Source organism: Aspergillus pseudonomiae (genome assembly GCF_009193645.1).
Source record: "Aspergillus pseudonomiae strain CBS 119388 unplaced genomic scaffold BDV37scaffold_12, whole genome shotgun sequence".
In the NCBI taxonomy this organism is placed as follows: domain Eukaryota; kingdom Fungi; phylum Ascomycota; class Eurotiomycetes; order Eurotiales; family Aspergillaceae; genus Aspergillus; species Aspergillus pseudonomiae.
Window position 1 is genome coordinate 359,907 of NW_022476004.1, and position 13,564 is coordinate 373,470.

The window sequence follows — 13,564 nt, forward strand, 5'->3', positions numbered from 1 at the left end:
CATCGAATTGATTCTAATTTAGTTGGAAGTGAAAAATTAGTTTTATCAGAGAGACGGGAGAGATTGGATTGAGTAACGGTGATGTCGCACTGTCACTGTAGGCAATGAGGCAATGAAAATCCTCTGATTGATCCCACCCTGCTTATTGATTCATTACGCAAGAAAGAAGATCAGGACGATCAGTGGGTTTGACAACACAGTCTTGCAACCTTATCGTATCCCCTCAGCTCCCCAGTTAGTTCCTGACACATTCTGGAGCCGAAAGAAAACGATTGTTGCAGGGTTGGGTGGCTGGTCGACGTTTTCCTATTGATTGGTGGTCCAGGGAGGAGAACTTGCGTAACGCACACAGTGTGACTGTTGTTTGTCATTGGACTTGCTTTTCCTCCCTTTCTTTGGTTTTGATATTTTTTTTTTTTTTTTTTTTTTTTTTTTTTTTTTTTTTTTTTTTTTTTTTTTTTTTTTTTTTTTTTTTTTTTTTTTTTTTTTTTTTTTTTTTTTAATGCAGGATTTTATTCTTAGAAATTTAATTGATTAGTCGTCCACTTTTACTTTCCCTTTCCAACTGTTTTTTATTTTTCTGGACTGCTCTAGAGGTAAATTTTTTACCCGCGGTCCAATCGGTTAGTGTCTGTCACGAGGTACCAAACAAATAAGAATCCAAGAAAGACTGCTTTCTCGACCCTGAAAGTCTAATGATTCACTCGGAAAAAGAGTTCTGAGATGATGTTCTTCAGCGTAAAGAAGGATTGGAAGGCGGTTCGACAGAATAAAAACACCAGGAAGCATGGTCAGCCCGACCATGCTCATCAACTCAACTACACATAAGCTGTATAGATCTACTTGATATACATCTAAGAATAGACAAGCCACCGATGAGAGTTCTGCCCAGTCCGCTTAGACTTGACTAACGCCATCGTCCGACCCAAAACCAAACTACGGCGAAACAGGCTGGAACGAACTACGCTGATAGGCGACGTTGGGTCGTCCAGACAAGAAGACTTGCCTTTCCCCTCTTATTGCGTGGCGCCTGTCGTCAACCCCAAATCCAGATTAAGTCAAAAAGGCCTCGACAGTCCTCGTGGTGAACCTTAGTTGAAAGTGAACCTCAAACCTCATTGTTTTCTTTCTCTTTCTCTTATCTCTTCCTGCCGACTTTCGTTTGCCGACCCTATACACGGCCACTCTCTTCCACAAACCCATACTGGTCACCGTCGCTTCCATTGTCGATCGCTCATTGTCCGTTTCCCTCCTCCAAACCATCCCATCGGTTGCCTGTTATCTGGTCTGATACTAATCTTGCAGGATCCAGTGCCGATCGTCCGATAGATTTTATTTGACAACCTGTACCTGTCGCATCACGCCTTTTGTTGCGACGATAACAACAACAACAACTGAGCATTGCTTTTCTTTTTTTGGGACGGTAAACTGGGACAAGCATATTGGCGCATACTATTTTTCTGGACTCGAGGGGTATAAATACTATTCCATTCCAGAAGGGCAAACTAGACGTCAGGTTAGGGAGAGGATCCAAAAATTCAACCCCACGCGCACACGCTCGTTTCGTTGGCTGCCTTATCAAGGGTTTGTCGAAATCAAGCGCCTGAGACACTCGCTGTCTGCTACAATTGAACCATACATTCCTTGGCGGTTTCCACTCCGCTTGCTGTTGCGCTCCACAACGGCCGCTATAGTGCAGATAGATCGCTACGAAACAAATTCCAGGGTAGTCAGGCGCTAAGGACGACGGGGAGTATTAAAAATGGCGTCCCCCCAACAGCCCGCGCCCCCGAGACACAGTCGGGGGTTCAGTTTTGGTGGCAGGTCAGACAAGTCCAGCAATTCTGGCAGCAATAAAATTCGTCTCACCGAATCTGCTGAGGAGAAACATAAACGTACTTTACATACCAAAGCCGACCCTATGGTTGCTATGAGCGAGGCGCAGCCAAGTATGTTACCAAATTTAACTCCCATGCTTCGATTTTGTGTCTCATCATCTGGGTTCGCATTGAACCTGTTCTCATTTTGGTTTCTCTCAACCCCCGCCCTGTTCACATTTTTTCCCCGATTGCTTTGGCACATATTTCCGAACTGACAGGTCATATCTAGTGTTGGTTGCTTTGGAAAAGTCCACTATCGGCTCTTTAAGGGAGATGCAGCACAAAGACCAATTCGGAAATGTCATAAGTTCGTTTACAATTCTCTTCAATACTCAGAGCCTCGCTATGGGAGAACGATGGACTAATTGTCTGTTTTCATTGAATAGCTGACCCCGATCTCTCCAATCCCACCCGTCCTCGACTTGAACGTCCGCTGGATACAATTCGTTCTTTTGAGGCCGCCATCTATGGATCGTACAACAGCAGACCGGTATCATATGCTAGAACAGGTATGTTCGGCCTCGGAAAAATATGTGTTGTAGGATGCTAATTGAAGGCTAGACCATGAATCCACACCTGGAGCAGAATATAGTAGACGCAGCAGTTACTACGGTGGTGCGTCACCTGAAGTTCATCACATTCATGTTTATCTCCATTACTGACTTGATAATGCGACCACAGGACACAACGGCCACCACAGAGGCTACAACGACCAAAATGGCTACTACAATGGACGTGGAACATATTCCCGACCGGAGAGTTACATGGAAAGCAACTATGGCGGCGGGCCGCCCCCTGAGAATCATTACCCATACAATCAAGGCGGCGGAAGGCGACCACGTCGGCACCGCATGGAGCCCGAGTACCATGGCGCACAAAATGGATATGGGTCTAATGGCTACCACAAATCGTACGAAAACGTGACGGCAGCGTCTGGTTCGGGGAGCAATACCGATCCTTGGGCCAACAATTCAACCGATCCAAGCTCTGTGAACAGCTCAATCGATCAGCTGCAACTTCAACAACAACAACAACAACAACAGCTGCTCCAGCAACAGCAGCAGGAGAGAGCAGTCGCAGAAAGGTATGGGTTCGCGGGATTCGGCCCTGAACCGAACCTCAGTAATGGCGGTGCGTTAGCCTCTGGCGCAGCTGGAACTGGACCAATTAAGCTTGGGAATTCCGCTCCAGTCGCCGATCCCACCGCTGGAGGCCCCGTGGGTGGACCAGCCTCAGCCGCGGGTGCGCCCACCACCCGTCGCCATCTACGCAAAGCCACGAACGCCTCCGATGCGAGCGATACGAAGCGAAAAAGTTGGTTTAAGCGAAGGTTCAGCAAGGACTAGTCCATTCATTTCCTCCACTTTTGCCCTCCCCCTTTAACCGACCCAATATTTGTCGTTCAATGCGTGTTTTCTCACCTCACATAACGGATGTAATAACTCATTTGGCGTTTTATTCTCGACTCACAGCAATGGGATCTATGGAATGGGACAGTACAGGAACTTGTGAGCATTTTTTTTCTTTCTGTTTTTAATTAGCTTCTAGCTTGTTATTATGCGTCTTTTTTTGCTGTTTTATTGTTTTTATGTATCTTCAAGCACGCAGTTGATTGACGTTACGAGATTACGATACAATGGTGGATTTAAAATTAGTTTCATGGGATAGTACTTGGCAAAGGGATCATTCATTCGATGTTCAGTGATATGGGCGAATTTATTCATTGTTATTATGAAATGAAGATCGGTGTAGTATGTCTTGAATCTGGTTCCAGACGCGGATCTGCTGATCAATATGCAAATGTCAGAGATCATATCGGCAACCTACTTGATGCAAAGAGGATTTAGAGCGGCCGCAAGCGCATCTTATTGAGGCTTCTATAGCTTCTCGCCATCAAGAACTGGACATTAAGATATATATAAAACTCAATAACAACAAGAACTAAACAACACTCAGATACATCGAACAACCATCAAGAAAGATCACATAACATGGGAATCAAGCTTAAACACAAACACACACAAAACGACACTACCACATTGCGAAAACCCCATCCTGCACCAAAAGCAGGAATAAAAGGAAGGTGAGATGGGAAGAAGAGAGTCATCTCTTCCCCATAAGCTTATACTTCAATCTATCCGCCCATCCATCATGCGCGAGCGCCTTCTGCTGTTTCTTCTCCTCATCCCTCTTCTTATGCGCCTCGTCGAGATGGACATTTCCTTGTCCGCCGCGCTGACATCGTCAGAACACAACTCTCCTTTACGCAAGAAAGGCAGGGGGTGGGGGTCAAAGAATAAACATACACCGATGTGATAATCCCCGTCGGTCGAATTGCGGATCGCCAGCTCGGGAATGATTTCCGCATCGTGAGGAGTCCCTGCCGTGGGACGTACGTGGGGAGACCCGATGTTGCCTGCGCCGCCGCGCTGTTGCAGTCAAGAGGTCAGTGATCTATGATGGGGTTGGAGGGTAAAGTATGTATGGACTCACGCCGGCGGAGTATGCGCCATCGCCTTGGTCTCCGTAGGCGCCCTCACGGACTATACCGCCGTCGACGTATCTGTGGTGTATTTGTTAGACGGGGGATGTGTGGAGAAGGGATATTGGGGCGCACTGGGTGGAGTCGGCGCCGATGTTGCCTTGGCCTGGGGTAGGAGATGGTATGTTAGAGCGGGTTCAGTGAGAGACGTATGAGCTTGATAATATATTCAAGAAGGGGGCGCACCTCCGCGGCCGTGCGATACGATGGGTTCGTGTTCGCCCATAGTGCTAGAAGTGATGTGAGTCTGGAGCTGGGATAGAATCCTTGATGTTTTGAGAGAAGTTGCTTGCGCGCGAAAGTCGGGCTAGGGGTTCAGTACTTATATCTATGCACTGGTGGGCAGTCGGCGCTTTCCAGAAGGATTCCAAATGGATGGGAAGTAAACTCAAAGGTAAAAGTTTAGGAACGAGAAACCACGAGAGGGTCTGATGCGGTTCCTCAGGACTCAGGAGATGGACTAGGCCCTGAACGTCCCGAAAGATTCCCTAAAGGTTTATTGAACACGGGGTTTATCAGGCGTCGGGCTTACAATCGACATATACTAACTCGGTGACGTCGGTACAAGCCCATCAATCGGGCAGATAAATGATAAGATAACGAGGCTGTGATGCAATCCATTGGTCCAGCCCGTGACTAACGATCGTTGATAACTCGTCCCGTGGATAAGACACCCGTCTTGGCAGGTGATTTTGGAACACGATTAAACATTCACATTCATGAGCACTACACTGCTATAAATCACCAGAATGACGGTCTCCCTCGCTACATTCCTACGATAACAAAACACCTACTGCGTGTATTATGCCCAGCACCGCCTGTCGCTTCTACTTCTTCTGTTCGGCGGCAGGACCTCCACCGGTGGTGGGAAGACCCATGAAGATCTTGAATGAATCGTAGCTAGCGAGTGTCAGTACTCGAGTCCTATAATCGTGGAGAAAGAGCGGCAGGAGATACATACATCATCCATTGCAAACCGGTCTACAAATCCCTTTGGTTAGCGGATACCTCAACAAGGTCTGTTGTTGACTTACCAGAGTTCCGATCATGACAATTCTGACGGGAAGACCATTCCACAGGCCAGCAAAGCCAATTTCCTTGTAGATCCGACCCATAGCGGTACCGAAGGCTTCACCAGGCTGCCTGTTTGCGTTCAATTTACTCACCATCACATCAGCGGGATGGGACACAACGGCGCATAGAATACCAGCCAAGTAGCCCCCAGTGAAAGCCACCCCAGTCTGTGCGCCTTTGTTGTAATCAGACTTCTGACCCGGTAGGTAGTTGTAGATCATCTCCACGATGGTTTCGAATGAAGCAAACTTCATCATGGTGTACGGAATCTGCCGACCCCACAGCGGATATAGACCCTTGTAAAGTCTATTCGAAGTCAGTGCGGTCCAGCTGCATCTACAACGTAAAATTGAGTGCTTACCCCGCCACTCCTTCCTTCGAAACGACGTTGGAAATCCCCGTGAAAGTCGAGCGGATATCAGGTGGGATTGTTGTCTGCATGCGCACCTTTACGGCCTCGAAAGGACAGAGTGCTACATCAGCAATAATCTCTGCAGATGCACTAGCTGTGAGATACAGGGACGTCTTCCAGCGATTTGCGTTCTCCACTCCAACAAGGTCGCTGTAGAACTTCTTGAAAAACTCATAGCCCCCGTACTTGAACGCTCCTTGGGCCTTCATTCAGTTAGTCAGCTCCGTATATTGAATGTTAGTCATGTGTCACCAGCGTACGCTGTATCCAAAGAAGGTAGGCCCCCAACCAGTAAATACTCCTCTGAAGCCCTCTGCGGCGCGAATAGTACGAAAAGCCTCTAGGTTGCTTTTGTAAAGCTGAGGATCAACCTGGCGTCGGCATTTGATGAGATCCAGTGGCGTCACAGCAGTGTGGGTAAGGCCCTATCCACAATCAGAAGATTGGAACAGTGAGTAAAGCAACTATATCATTTTACAGGGGAAAACCTACGCAAGCAAGAAGTCCGCCGACTGTACAGGCTGCATAATACTTGGGAGTCCACGGTTCAATTTTACCGGTCTTGGCCTGAGCCTTTTGGCTTGCAATATTGAATTCGCGTGACGCCTCCTTTGCAATAGCATCTGCCCTTCTTTTGGTATCATCAACCACACTCCAGGCTGGAAACGGCTCCTGCCTTTTTGTTCCTGCAGCTCCCGAAAGCTGCGACTGCTTTCCGGATTGGTTTAGAGGGTGCTGTGAGGAAAACGTGCTACTGATGATATCTTCAGAAGGAAACATTTTAGCGAGAAATTACCTAGTTAAATCATGTTAAAATATTGGGTTTATTGTAGGTTGGGAGGTCTCCACAGGACCAAACCGCACGTACTGGTGGTTGTATATCTATAAAGAAGATCGTCCCCACTTCTAGGGCAGTCGGTATCTCAATCAGTACAAAACAGTTGGAACACGAGTCGCTCGAACTGCTGACCTTTTCTTCCTGTTAGAGATACTAAAGAAGCAGTATGACAGTCTAAATAGTAAACCAAATGTGACTCATTCCGTAGCAGGACCCAAACAACCGAAAAGGGAAGAGAATCTGACACTACGGCAGCGACCGGCAATGACGTCGCATGGTATCGTGACACCCACTCCTAAGAAGGCGTGGTTGGCGCCAAACCCGATCGGCTTAGAGGACGGAGACTAAGGCTTGTGGGCCGCAATCGATAAATTTATCATCCATTGGAACAGACCTCACCTGTGATATTGTCAACACCCTCTTTACCCCATATCCTTTGCTCTTACTGTCTGCACAGCCGTGTTTCTCCGAGTTTACCCTGTGTTGCTTAGTGTCTCGATTTGAAGCCGTTCCTATCCTCAATTGGACCCCATAGTTGGCCCCTCTTCGTACCCCTCCTAATCGCATTTGCCGCCCCTCCTGTGAATCACACCGTGGATATGGCTTCCTATTCGACAGGCAGCGAGGCATTTGCCCGCGAAAAGCTCTCCTCCGCCGTGGAACAGTCCACGTCCCCGTCATTGTGGGCAGACAAGTACCGAGGGGTTAGTTACCCCTCTATGTTGGCACCTCACGCCTAACTGCATAGACCCATTGCTATTCCCTATTTACTGACAAAAGAATTATAGGCTACAGTCGAAGATCTGGACCCCCCTCCGGCACTGTCAGTCTCCCCTAGCGATTTAGTTTCCTCCGCCATGCTCGCAGCCTACGAACGTGATTTCACTCATTTAACCGTTACGTCTTCTACGAAACGATCCCTACTTGGCTACCTTAGCATTCCCCGCCTCAAGCAACTTTTGAAAGAAGGAACTATCAAAGAGTCAGACTCCGTGTCTGCCGCCATGCAGCGGTTTAACCGGAAGCGGGGCTTGTACCAGGTAATCACAATGGAGACTCCCTTGGAGGAATTGGAGCAATTCTTCGAGAGTGAAACCGGCCCCAATGGCGAGAAGCGAGAGAAACAAGAGTTTGCCGTGGTAACAGATGTATCGCGGAAATTCGTGCTCGGGGTGGTAACGAAGAGTGATCTGGAGGAGTTCGTGAAGCGGAGGCCATAAGTCCCTGAATCTTAACGCAGTCCTCTTTTTCATTTTCATTTTCTTTTCTTGTCTCTCTTATTCTGCTCGGGTTCAACTTGTTTATATACAGTTTGTCGGTGCATTTCCAGGCGCGGCTTCTTCAACATGGGCTGGTTGTAATACTGGAACTATCGTCTTCCACAAGGGTCCGAAACGGGACTACTTAACGGCCCGCGGCACCCCTGTGGGCGTGTTTTACCTACGTGGATCTAGACGAATGATGTAGGAACCTCACATATTCAACTGGTATTCCTACAGTCCACATGACTTATCATCCTTGGGCCAAACCAAAGTAGAATTACAACACAGCTGTCCGCGAACGCCGCATATTAAGTACAAAGACCAACGCATACATGTAAACCGATTGGTAATCCCGCCAGGGGCCACAAGCCCCTTATTGCGCCTTCTTTTCTTTCTTCTTCGTTAAGGCTTCTCTCTCCAGGCGATCATCCTGCCATGCAACAAAGACATACGCAAACAAGACGATATTGGCCGTAACAGCCGCAATAATGCCGGCGACAGTTGGACTCGCTACCTGATGTTAGAACTCATACCTCAAGGGTACACGGAAGCCATGGAAGAAAGAGGTAAATAAAGAGACCAGGGGACAAAGGAGCATACCGCCAAACTTCACTGCGACAAAGTACATGCCAATGGGCAATGAGACCATCGCGGCGGAAAACCCTAGCAGTTTGAAGATGACATTTCTGTAACGAACTATTAGTAGCTGTGACAATTCATCGGTGGGGCACTCTGAGCGGCACAGCTTGATTCGCAGAAGACGGTACATGTCTACTAGTATCGGGTTCGACACCGCGCATCGGCTATGTGGCATGAATGCAGATTGAGGATGGAAACCAGACGGGGAAAACTCTTACGTGGGAACTGCAGGCGTAACATCGGAATCGGATGTTTTCTCCGGTGCAGGAGTAGCGACCGCTTCTGCGTATGATTTACCCTGAGGACGACGGCTGGCCATTTTGGATTGCAAAGGGTGTTGATACTAAGTGTGTGGACCGAGCAGAGATGATGGATACCCTTGAGGGGGCTGGGAGAGAAGGGAGGAGTTCAACTGCACGTAGCAAGCTAATCGAATGGAGGCTAAATTGATCTCTGAGCCTTATGATTATACTTATGGACCGTTTTCCGTGGCCAAAGACGAAAGATGAATTGTTTATTGAATGATTTGATTTACTCAATCCAGGCGACGTAATTCAGGTGAGGTCATTGCATGCACATCTCTCATTGGTCCGCGGCCATTGAAAGCCTCCGATTGTCAAAAAGCTCCAACATTCTTTCAATCTTGAGCGATTCTGCGCAACACTTTCGATACCGGTGGACAGATGCACAGTCGATGGTAAGTGATTTTTTCTCTTCATGAATTTCTTACCCTGCTCCAAGGTTATCATTTGGAGAGGTCGCTGGATTTCCTGCTTGGTCTTTAATTGAAGCGCCAATACACGTGACCGCGGGCGCGTCTGAGCGCGTTTTTTTGCGGAGAAAAAAAGCCCTTTCTTGAACTTAATCTGAAGGAAAAGTTCAGGTTGGGGAAAAGAAGGAACTTCCTCTCGGTCGTCTGAGCGAAGCTGCCTTCCTGCCGCAGTGGCCGGGCCTCAACTTAATTCACCAGTATTGGACAAGACTCACTAACCATGGACGATTCAGTTCCTGATACCCCGGTTAGCGACAAAAAAGTCATTCACAATACGCCGCCCGGGAGAGAAGACGAAGGATATGAAACTGTCGCCACTGTTCCGCTGCCAAACTTTCAACAGCCCGCAACCCAGTCCCTGACCCCGGCGACCCAACGTCTAACACAACCAACACAGATTATAGAACCGCCCTATTCTGCGAAGGGCAATTCAGTCATTCAAGTTGCTGCATCTTCCCCGCCCGGTCCTACATCCTCTCCTTCTCGTCCTGCCTTGCCCGGCGGTCGCCTTGCCAGCGCAATGGCCCCCAGCGGTACCCTGTTCCGCCCCCCTGCGGTAGGCCCTGCGAAGCGTGCGCCGGTAATAGATCTTGAGGATGACGGCCCAACGTACCGTGGAGGGTCTTCGGACGACGATGACATTCAAATGACAAGCAGCACTGACATCAAGCCGTCCTTGTTTGCCAAATCTTCGCGGAACCCCGAAAAAGTTTTGGACTCACCGGGAGGCGCAAATAATTCTTCTTTCGACCGATTTAAAGAGATTACCGCGTCCGCCGTCTATAATCCATCGAGCGCAAAACGCCCTGCAGCTCAAATGGACCCTGTACCAAAAGGGACTGCGGTCAAGAAGCTTCGGCAAGATGGGCCCTCCCGCGCGCAGCCGGTGCAGCTGGATATATCGTCTTTACAGGATATTGAAGACTATCAGTTGAGGGCCAAGGTAGAGAAGATGCAAAGAGTGATCCCACAAAAATCCGTTAAAGCTTGCATGCAAGCTCTTTTAACGAAGCGTGGAAATTACGACGATGCTCTGGATTACCTGGCTAGCATGGTTGAAGGTGAAGCAGATGGAACAGCCGACTTGTCGGACGATGAATTGGCTTTGAATAAAAGAGCCTCTCCCGTTGCGCCGGCGAAGCAGCAGATCAAAGCTCGAGGAACTATTCAGAATAAATGGGCTGCGATGCGCCTGGAGAATCGCAGCACCCCGAAGGCACCTGCGCAACCGTCCGACGAAGAATCCAAACCAAGGAGACGTTTAATTAGAGGGCCAAAGGCCCGTGTGTCTTCCCCGAGTCCAGATCGCTCAGAGTCTCCTCCGAAAAAGAAGCCCGGCCGACTTATTCAAGGGCGGAAGCAGCCATCGCCCGAACCTTCAGAACCCGAGGCATCCATGTCCGATGACTCAGATTCTGGTGTAGAAGCTATTCCGGAGGGTGAGAGTGCATTGGAGACCAGGGTTCTCAGGTTCTTCAATACATGCAATGTCCTTGACCTTGCGGACATTGCCGCAATCACCGAAGATGTTGCGAATGTCATAATTTCTAACCGACCTTTTGCGACTCTGGACGAAGTACGCGTCGTCACTGCGCCTACGACGGAGCAAACCGCGAAGCCAAAGGGTAGTCGTGGGCGTAAAACGCCCAAGCCTATTGGTGATAAAATTGTGGACAAATGCATGGATATGTGGGTTGGGTACGAAGCTGTTGATTCGTTGGTGGCGAAATGTGAGGCGCTTGGAAAGCCGATTGCATCGGAAATGAAAAAATGGGGCGTCGATATCTTTGGAAAGCGTGATGGGGAATTGGAGCTGACATCGATCAACCCCGGGGCATCGCATGACTCTGGCATCGGTACCCCTGCCAGTCAGCGTTCAGAGGATGATAGTGATGGTCCTGCGACTGGCTCCCGTAAAAGCCGATTCATATCCCAGCCTGGTATTATGCGCGAAGACTTGAAGATGAAGGATTATCAAATCGTCGGGATTAATTGGTTGTCGTTGCTCTTCGAGAAAGAATTGAGCTGTATCCTGGCGGACGATATGGGTCTTGGGAAGACTTGCCAGGTCATTGCATTTTTGGCCCATCTGTTTGAGAAGGGCATCAAGGGGCCGCACCTCATCGTCGTGCCTTCGTCCACAATCGAGAACTGGCTTCGAGAGTTTCAAAAGTTCTGCCCAGCCCTCTCCGTTATGCCATACTATGCTGGCCAGGCTGAGCGCGCAGTGATTCGAGAAACGATCGAGGACAACAGGGACAGCATCAACGTTATTGTCACTACGTATACCATTGCCAAAGCCAAGGTGGATGCACACTTCCTGCGCAATATGGACTTCACCGTTTGTGTGTATGACGAGGGACATATGCTTAAGAGTTCTACGTCTGTTCTCTATGAGAAATTGATCAGAATCCGGGCTCGCTTTAGGCTTCTTTTGACAGGTACACCACTCCAGAACAATCTCCAGGAACTTGCCTCTCTTCTGGGCTTTATTCTTCCGAAGGTTTTCCAGGAGCGCAAGGAAGAGCTTCAGAATATCTTTGCAAACAAGGCGAAGACCGTGGATGAATCCCACTCTGCCTTGCTTTCTGCACAACGCATCGAAAGAGCAAAGTCAATGCTTAAGCCTTTTGTACTGCGACGCAAGAAACACCAGGTCATTGATCTGCCCCCCAAGATTTCTAAAGTTGAATATTGTGAGTTAAACGAGTCCCAGAGGGAAATTTACGAACATGAGCAAGAAGAGGTCCGTAAGCTGTTAGCCGACCGAGCAGCCGGAAAGAAGACAGGCAACAAGTCTGCAAATATCCTGATGAAGCTACGCCAGGCAGCTATCCATCCATTGCTATACAGGCGTCACTACAATAACACTACATTGAGCCGCATGGCGAAAGCTTGCCTCAAAGAAGAGCAGTGGTCCCTGTCAAACCCGGATATCATTTATGAAGAGCTACTGGCATATAATGACTTCGAATGCCACACTATGTGCGTGAACTATCCTAAATCGCTTGGGAAGTTTGCGCTGAAAAACAATGAATGGATGGACTCGGGTAAAATCGATAAGCTTTGTGAACTGCTGAAGCGATTCAAGGAAAACGGTGATCGCACTCTGATCTTCTCCCAATTCACTATGGTGATGGATATCCTCGAACACGTTCTTGAAAACCAGCACCTTGGTTTCGTTAGACTTGATGGCCGGACGAACGTCGAGGATCGCCAGTCCATCCTCGATGCGTTCCATGAACGGACAGAGATTCCGGTGTTCCTCCTCTCCACAAAAGCCGGTGGCGCAGGTATCAACTTGGCCTGTGCCAACAAAGTGGTGATCTTCGACTCGAGCTTCAACCCTCAGGAAGATGTACAAGCCGAGAACCGCGCTCATCGTGTGGGCCAAACACGCGAGGTGGAAGTCATCCGACTCGTTACCAAGGACACAATCGAAGAACAGATCTACGCACTAGGACAGACGAAACTGGCTCTCGATCAAGCCGTAGCAGGCGAGGATGCCGCCGAGTTGAAGAAGAGTGAAGAAGCAGGCATGAAAGCCGTCGAGGATATGCTCATTGCCGGCTCAAATGGAGAGAAACAGAACTCCTCATGAGAGCATGTCCTTGAAGATTTCATACATCCTAGCATTAACCATCTTTACGAAAGCCGCAACCATCCGAGGACGTTTGGGGCCGTGTAACAAACCTCGCAAAGACTACAGAGCCCATACCGAGCCCATACCGATTGCATTTCGTTTTTTTTTTTTTTTTTTTTTTTTTTTTTTTTTTTTTTTTTTTTTTTTTTTTTTTTTTTTTTTTTTTTTTTTTTTTCTTTCCTGCTTTATCATGCTTTACTGTACTTTTGCTAAACCTCTGTCTGCATCGCCGTGTTATTAGCGATTTTACTTACCTGCACATTGTCACGGCATACAACTTGTCTTTTTGAGTGTGATGATGACCGTGCTTTTACCTGTCACGGCTCGCACTCAACATCTTGGTTGCATCTGATCTTGTTTGGACGCATTTGTCGTGTCACAGTGGAGTTAGCAACGTCTTGGGGCTGTGTTGGCTGTTTTTGACTAAACGGCTTCCTTTATTATCTTTTCGTTTTCCGATGCTTTTCTGCTTATAGAGACGGAGTATGAACTGGCTGTTTTA

At 48.3% G+C, this 13,564-nt stretch overlaps 6 protein-coding genes across 6 annotated transcripts; 3 read left to right on the plus strand and 3 right to left on the minus strand.

The window, feature by feature from the left end:
• The first annotated feature begins 1,538 nt into the window (after positions 1-1,538).
• Positions 1,539-3,597, plus strand: BDV37DRAFT_30340 (uncharacterized protein). Its single transcript, XM_032090407.1, has 4 exons — positions 1,539-1,949; positions 2,267-2,389; positions 2,442-2,495; positions 2,562-3,597. Exons 1-4 carry the CDS (start codon positions 1,763-1,765, stop codon positions 3,224-3,226), a joined length of 1,029 nt encoding a protein of 342 aa, XP_031944594.1. The 5' UTR covers positions 1,539-1,762; the 3' UTR covers positions 3,227-3,597.
• Positions 3,598-3,983: 386 nt separating this feature from the next.
• On the minus strand, positions 3,984-4,648 carry BDV37DRAFT_280184 (DUF3602 domain-containing protein; the record flags this gene model as incomplete). The annotated part of the gene is made up of 5 exons (XM_032086505.1): positions 3,984-4,115; positions 4,187-4,309; positions 4,374-4,443; positions 4,498-4,528; positions 4,609-4,648. The coding sequence occupies 5 exons, from the start codon at positions 4,646-4,648 to the stop codon at positions 3,984-3,986; spliced, it is 396 nt and encodes a 131-aa protein (XP_031944595.1).
• Positions 4,649-4,801: 153 nt separating this feature from the next.
• BDV37DRAFT_30392 (putative mitochondrial phosphate carrier protein) lies at positions 4,802-6,905 on the minus strand. The gene is made up of 7 exons (XM_032090408.1): positions 6,777-6,905; positions 6,401-6,704; positions 6,169-6,333; positions 5,858-6,111; positions 5,457-5,802; positions 5,384-5,403; positions 4,802-5,322 (listed from the first exon to the last, which is right to left on the minus strand). Exons 2-7 carry the CDS (start codon positions 6,686-6,688, stop codon positions 5,250-5,252), a joined length of 1,146 nt encoding a protein of 381 aa, XP_031944596.1. The 5' UTR covers positions 6,689-6,704; positions 6,777-6,905; the 3' UTR covers positions 4,802-5,249.
• Positions 6,906-7,345: 440 nt separating this feature from the next.
• BDV37DRAFT_280186 (putative cystathionine beta-synthase (beta-thionase)) lies at positions 7,346-7,966 on the plus strand (the record flags this gene model as incomplete). Its single annotated transcript, XM_032086506.1, has 2 exons — positions 7,346-7,450; positions 7,535-7,966. 2 exons carry the CDS (start codon positions 7,346-7,348, stop codon positions 7,964-7,966), a joined length of 537 nt encoding a protein of 178 aa, XP_031944597.1.
• A 415-nt stretch (positions 7,967-8,381) lies between these two features.
• On the minus strand, positions 8,382-8,966 carry BDV37DRAFT_280187 (vacuolar ATPase assembly integral membrane protein VMA21; the record flags this gene model as incomplete). The annotated part of the gene is made up of 3 exons (XM_032086507.1): positions 8,382-8,518; positions 8,609-8,694; positions 8,866-8,966. 3 exons carry the CDS (start codon positions 8,964-8,966, stop codon positions 8,382-8,384), a joined length of 324 nt encoding a protein of 107 aa, XP_031944598.1.
• Positions 8,967-9,517: 551 nt separating this feature from the next.
• BDV37DRAFT_30668 (DEAD/DEAH box helicase) lies at positions 9,518-13,037 on the plus strand. Its single transcript, XM_032090409.1, has one exon. The coding sequence runs from the start codon at positions 9,640-9,642 to the stop codon at positions 13,018-13,020; it is 3,381 nt and encodes a 1,126-aa protein (XP_031944599.1). The 5' UTR covers positions 9,518-9,639; the 3' UTR covers positions 13,021-13,037.
• The last annotated feature ends 527 nt before the right edge of the window (positions 13,038-13,564 follow it).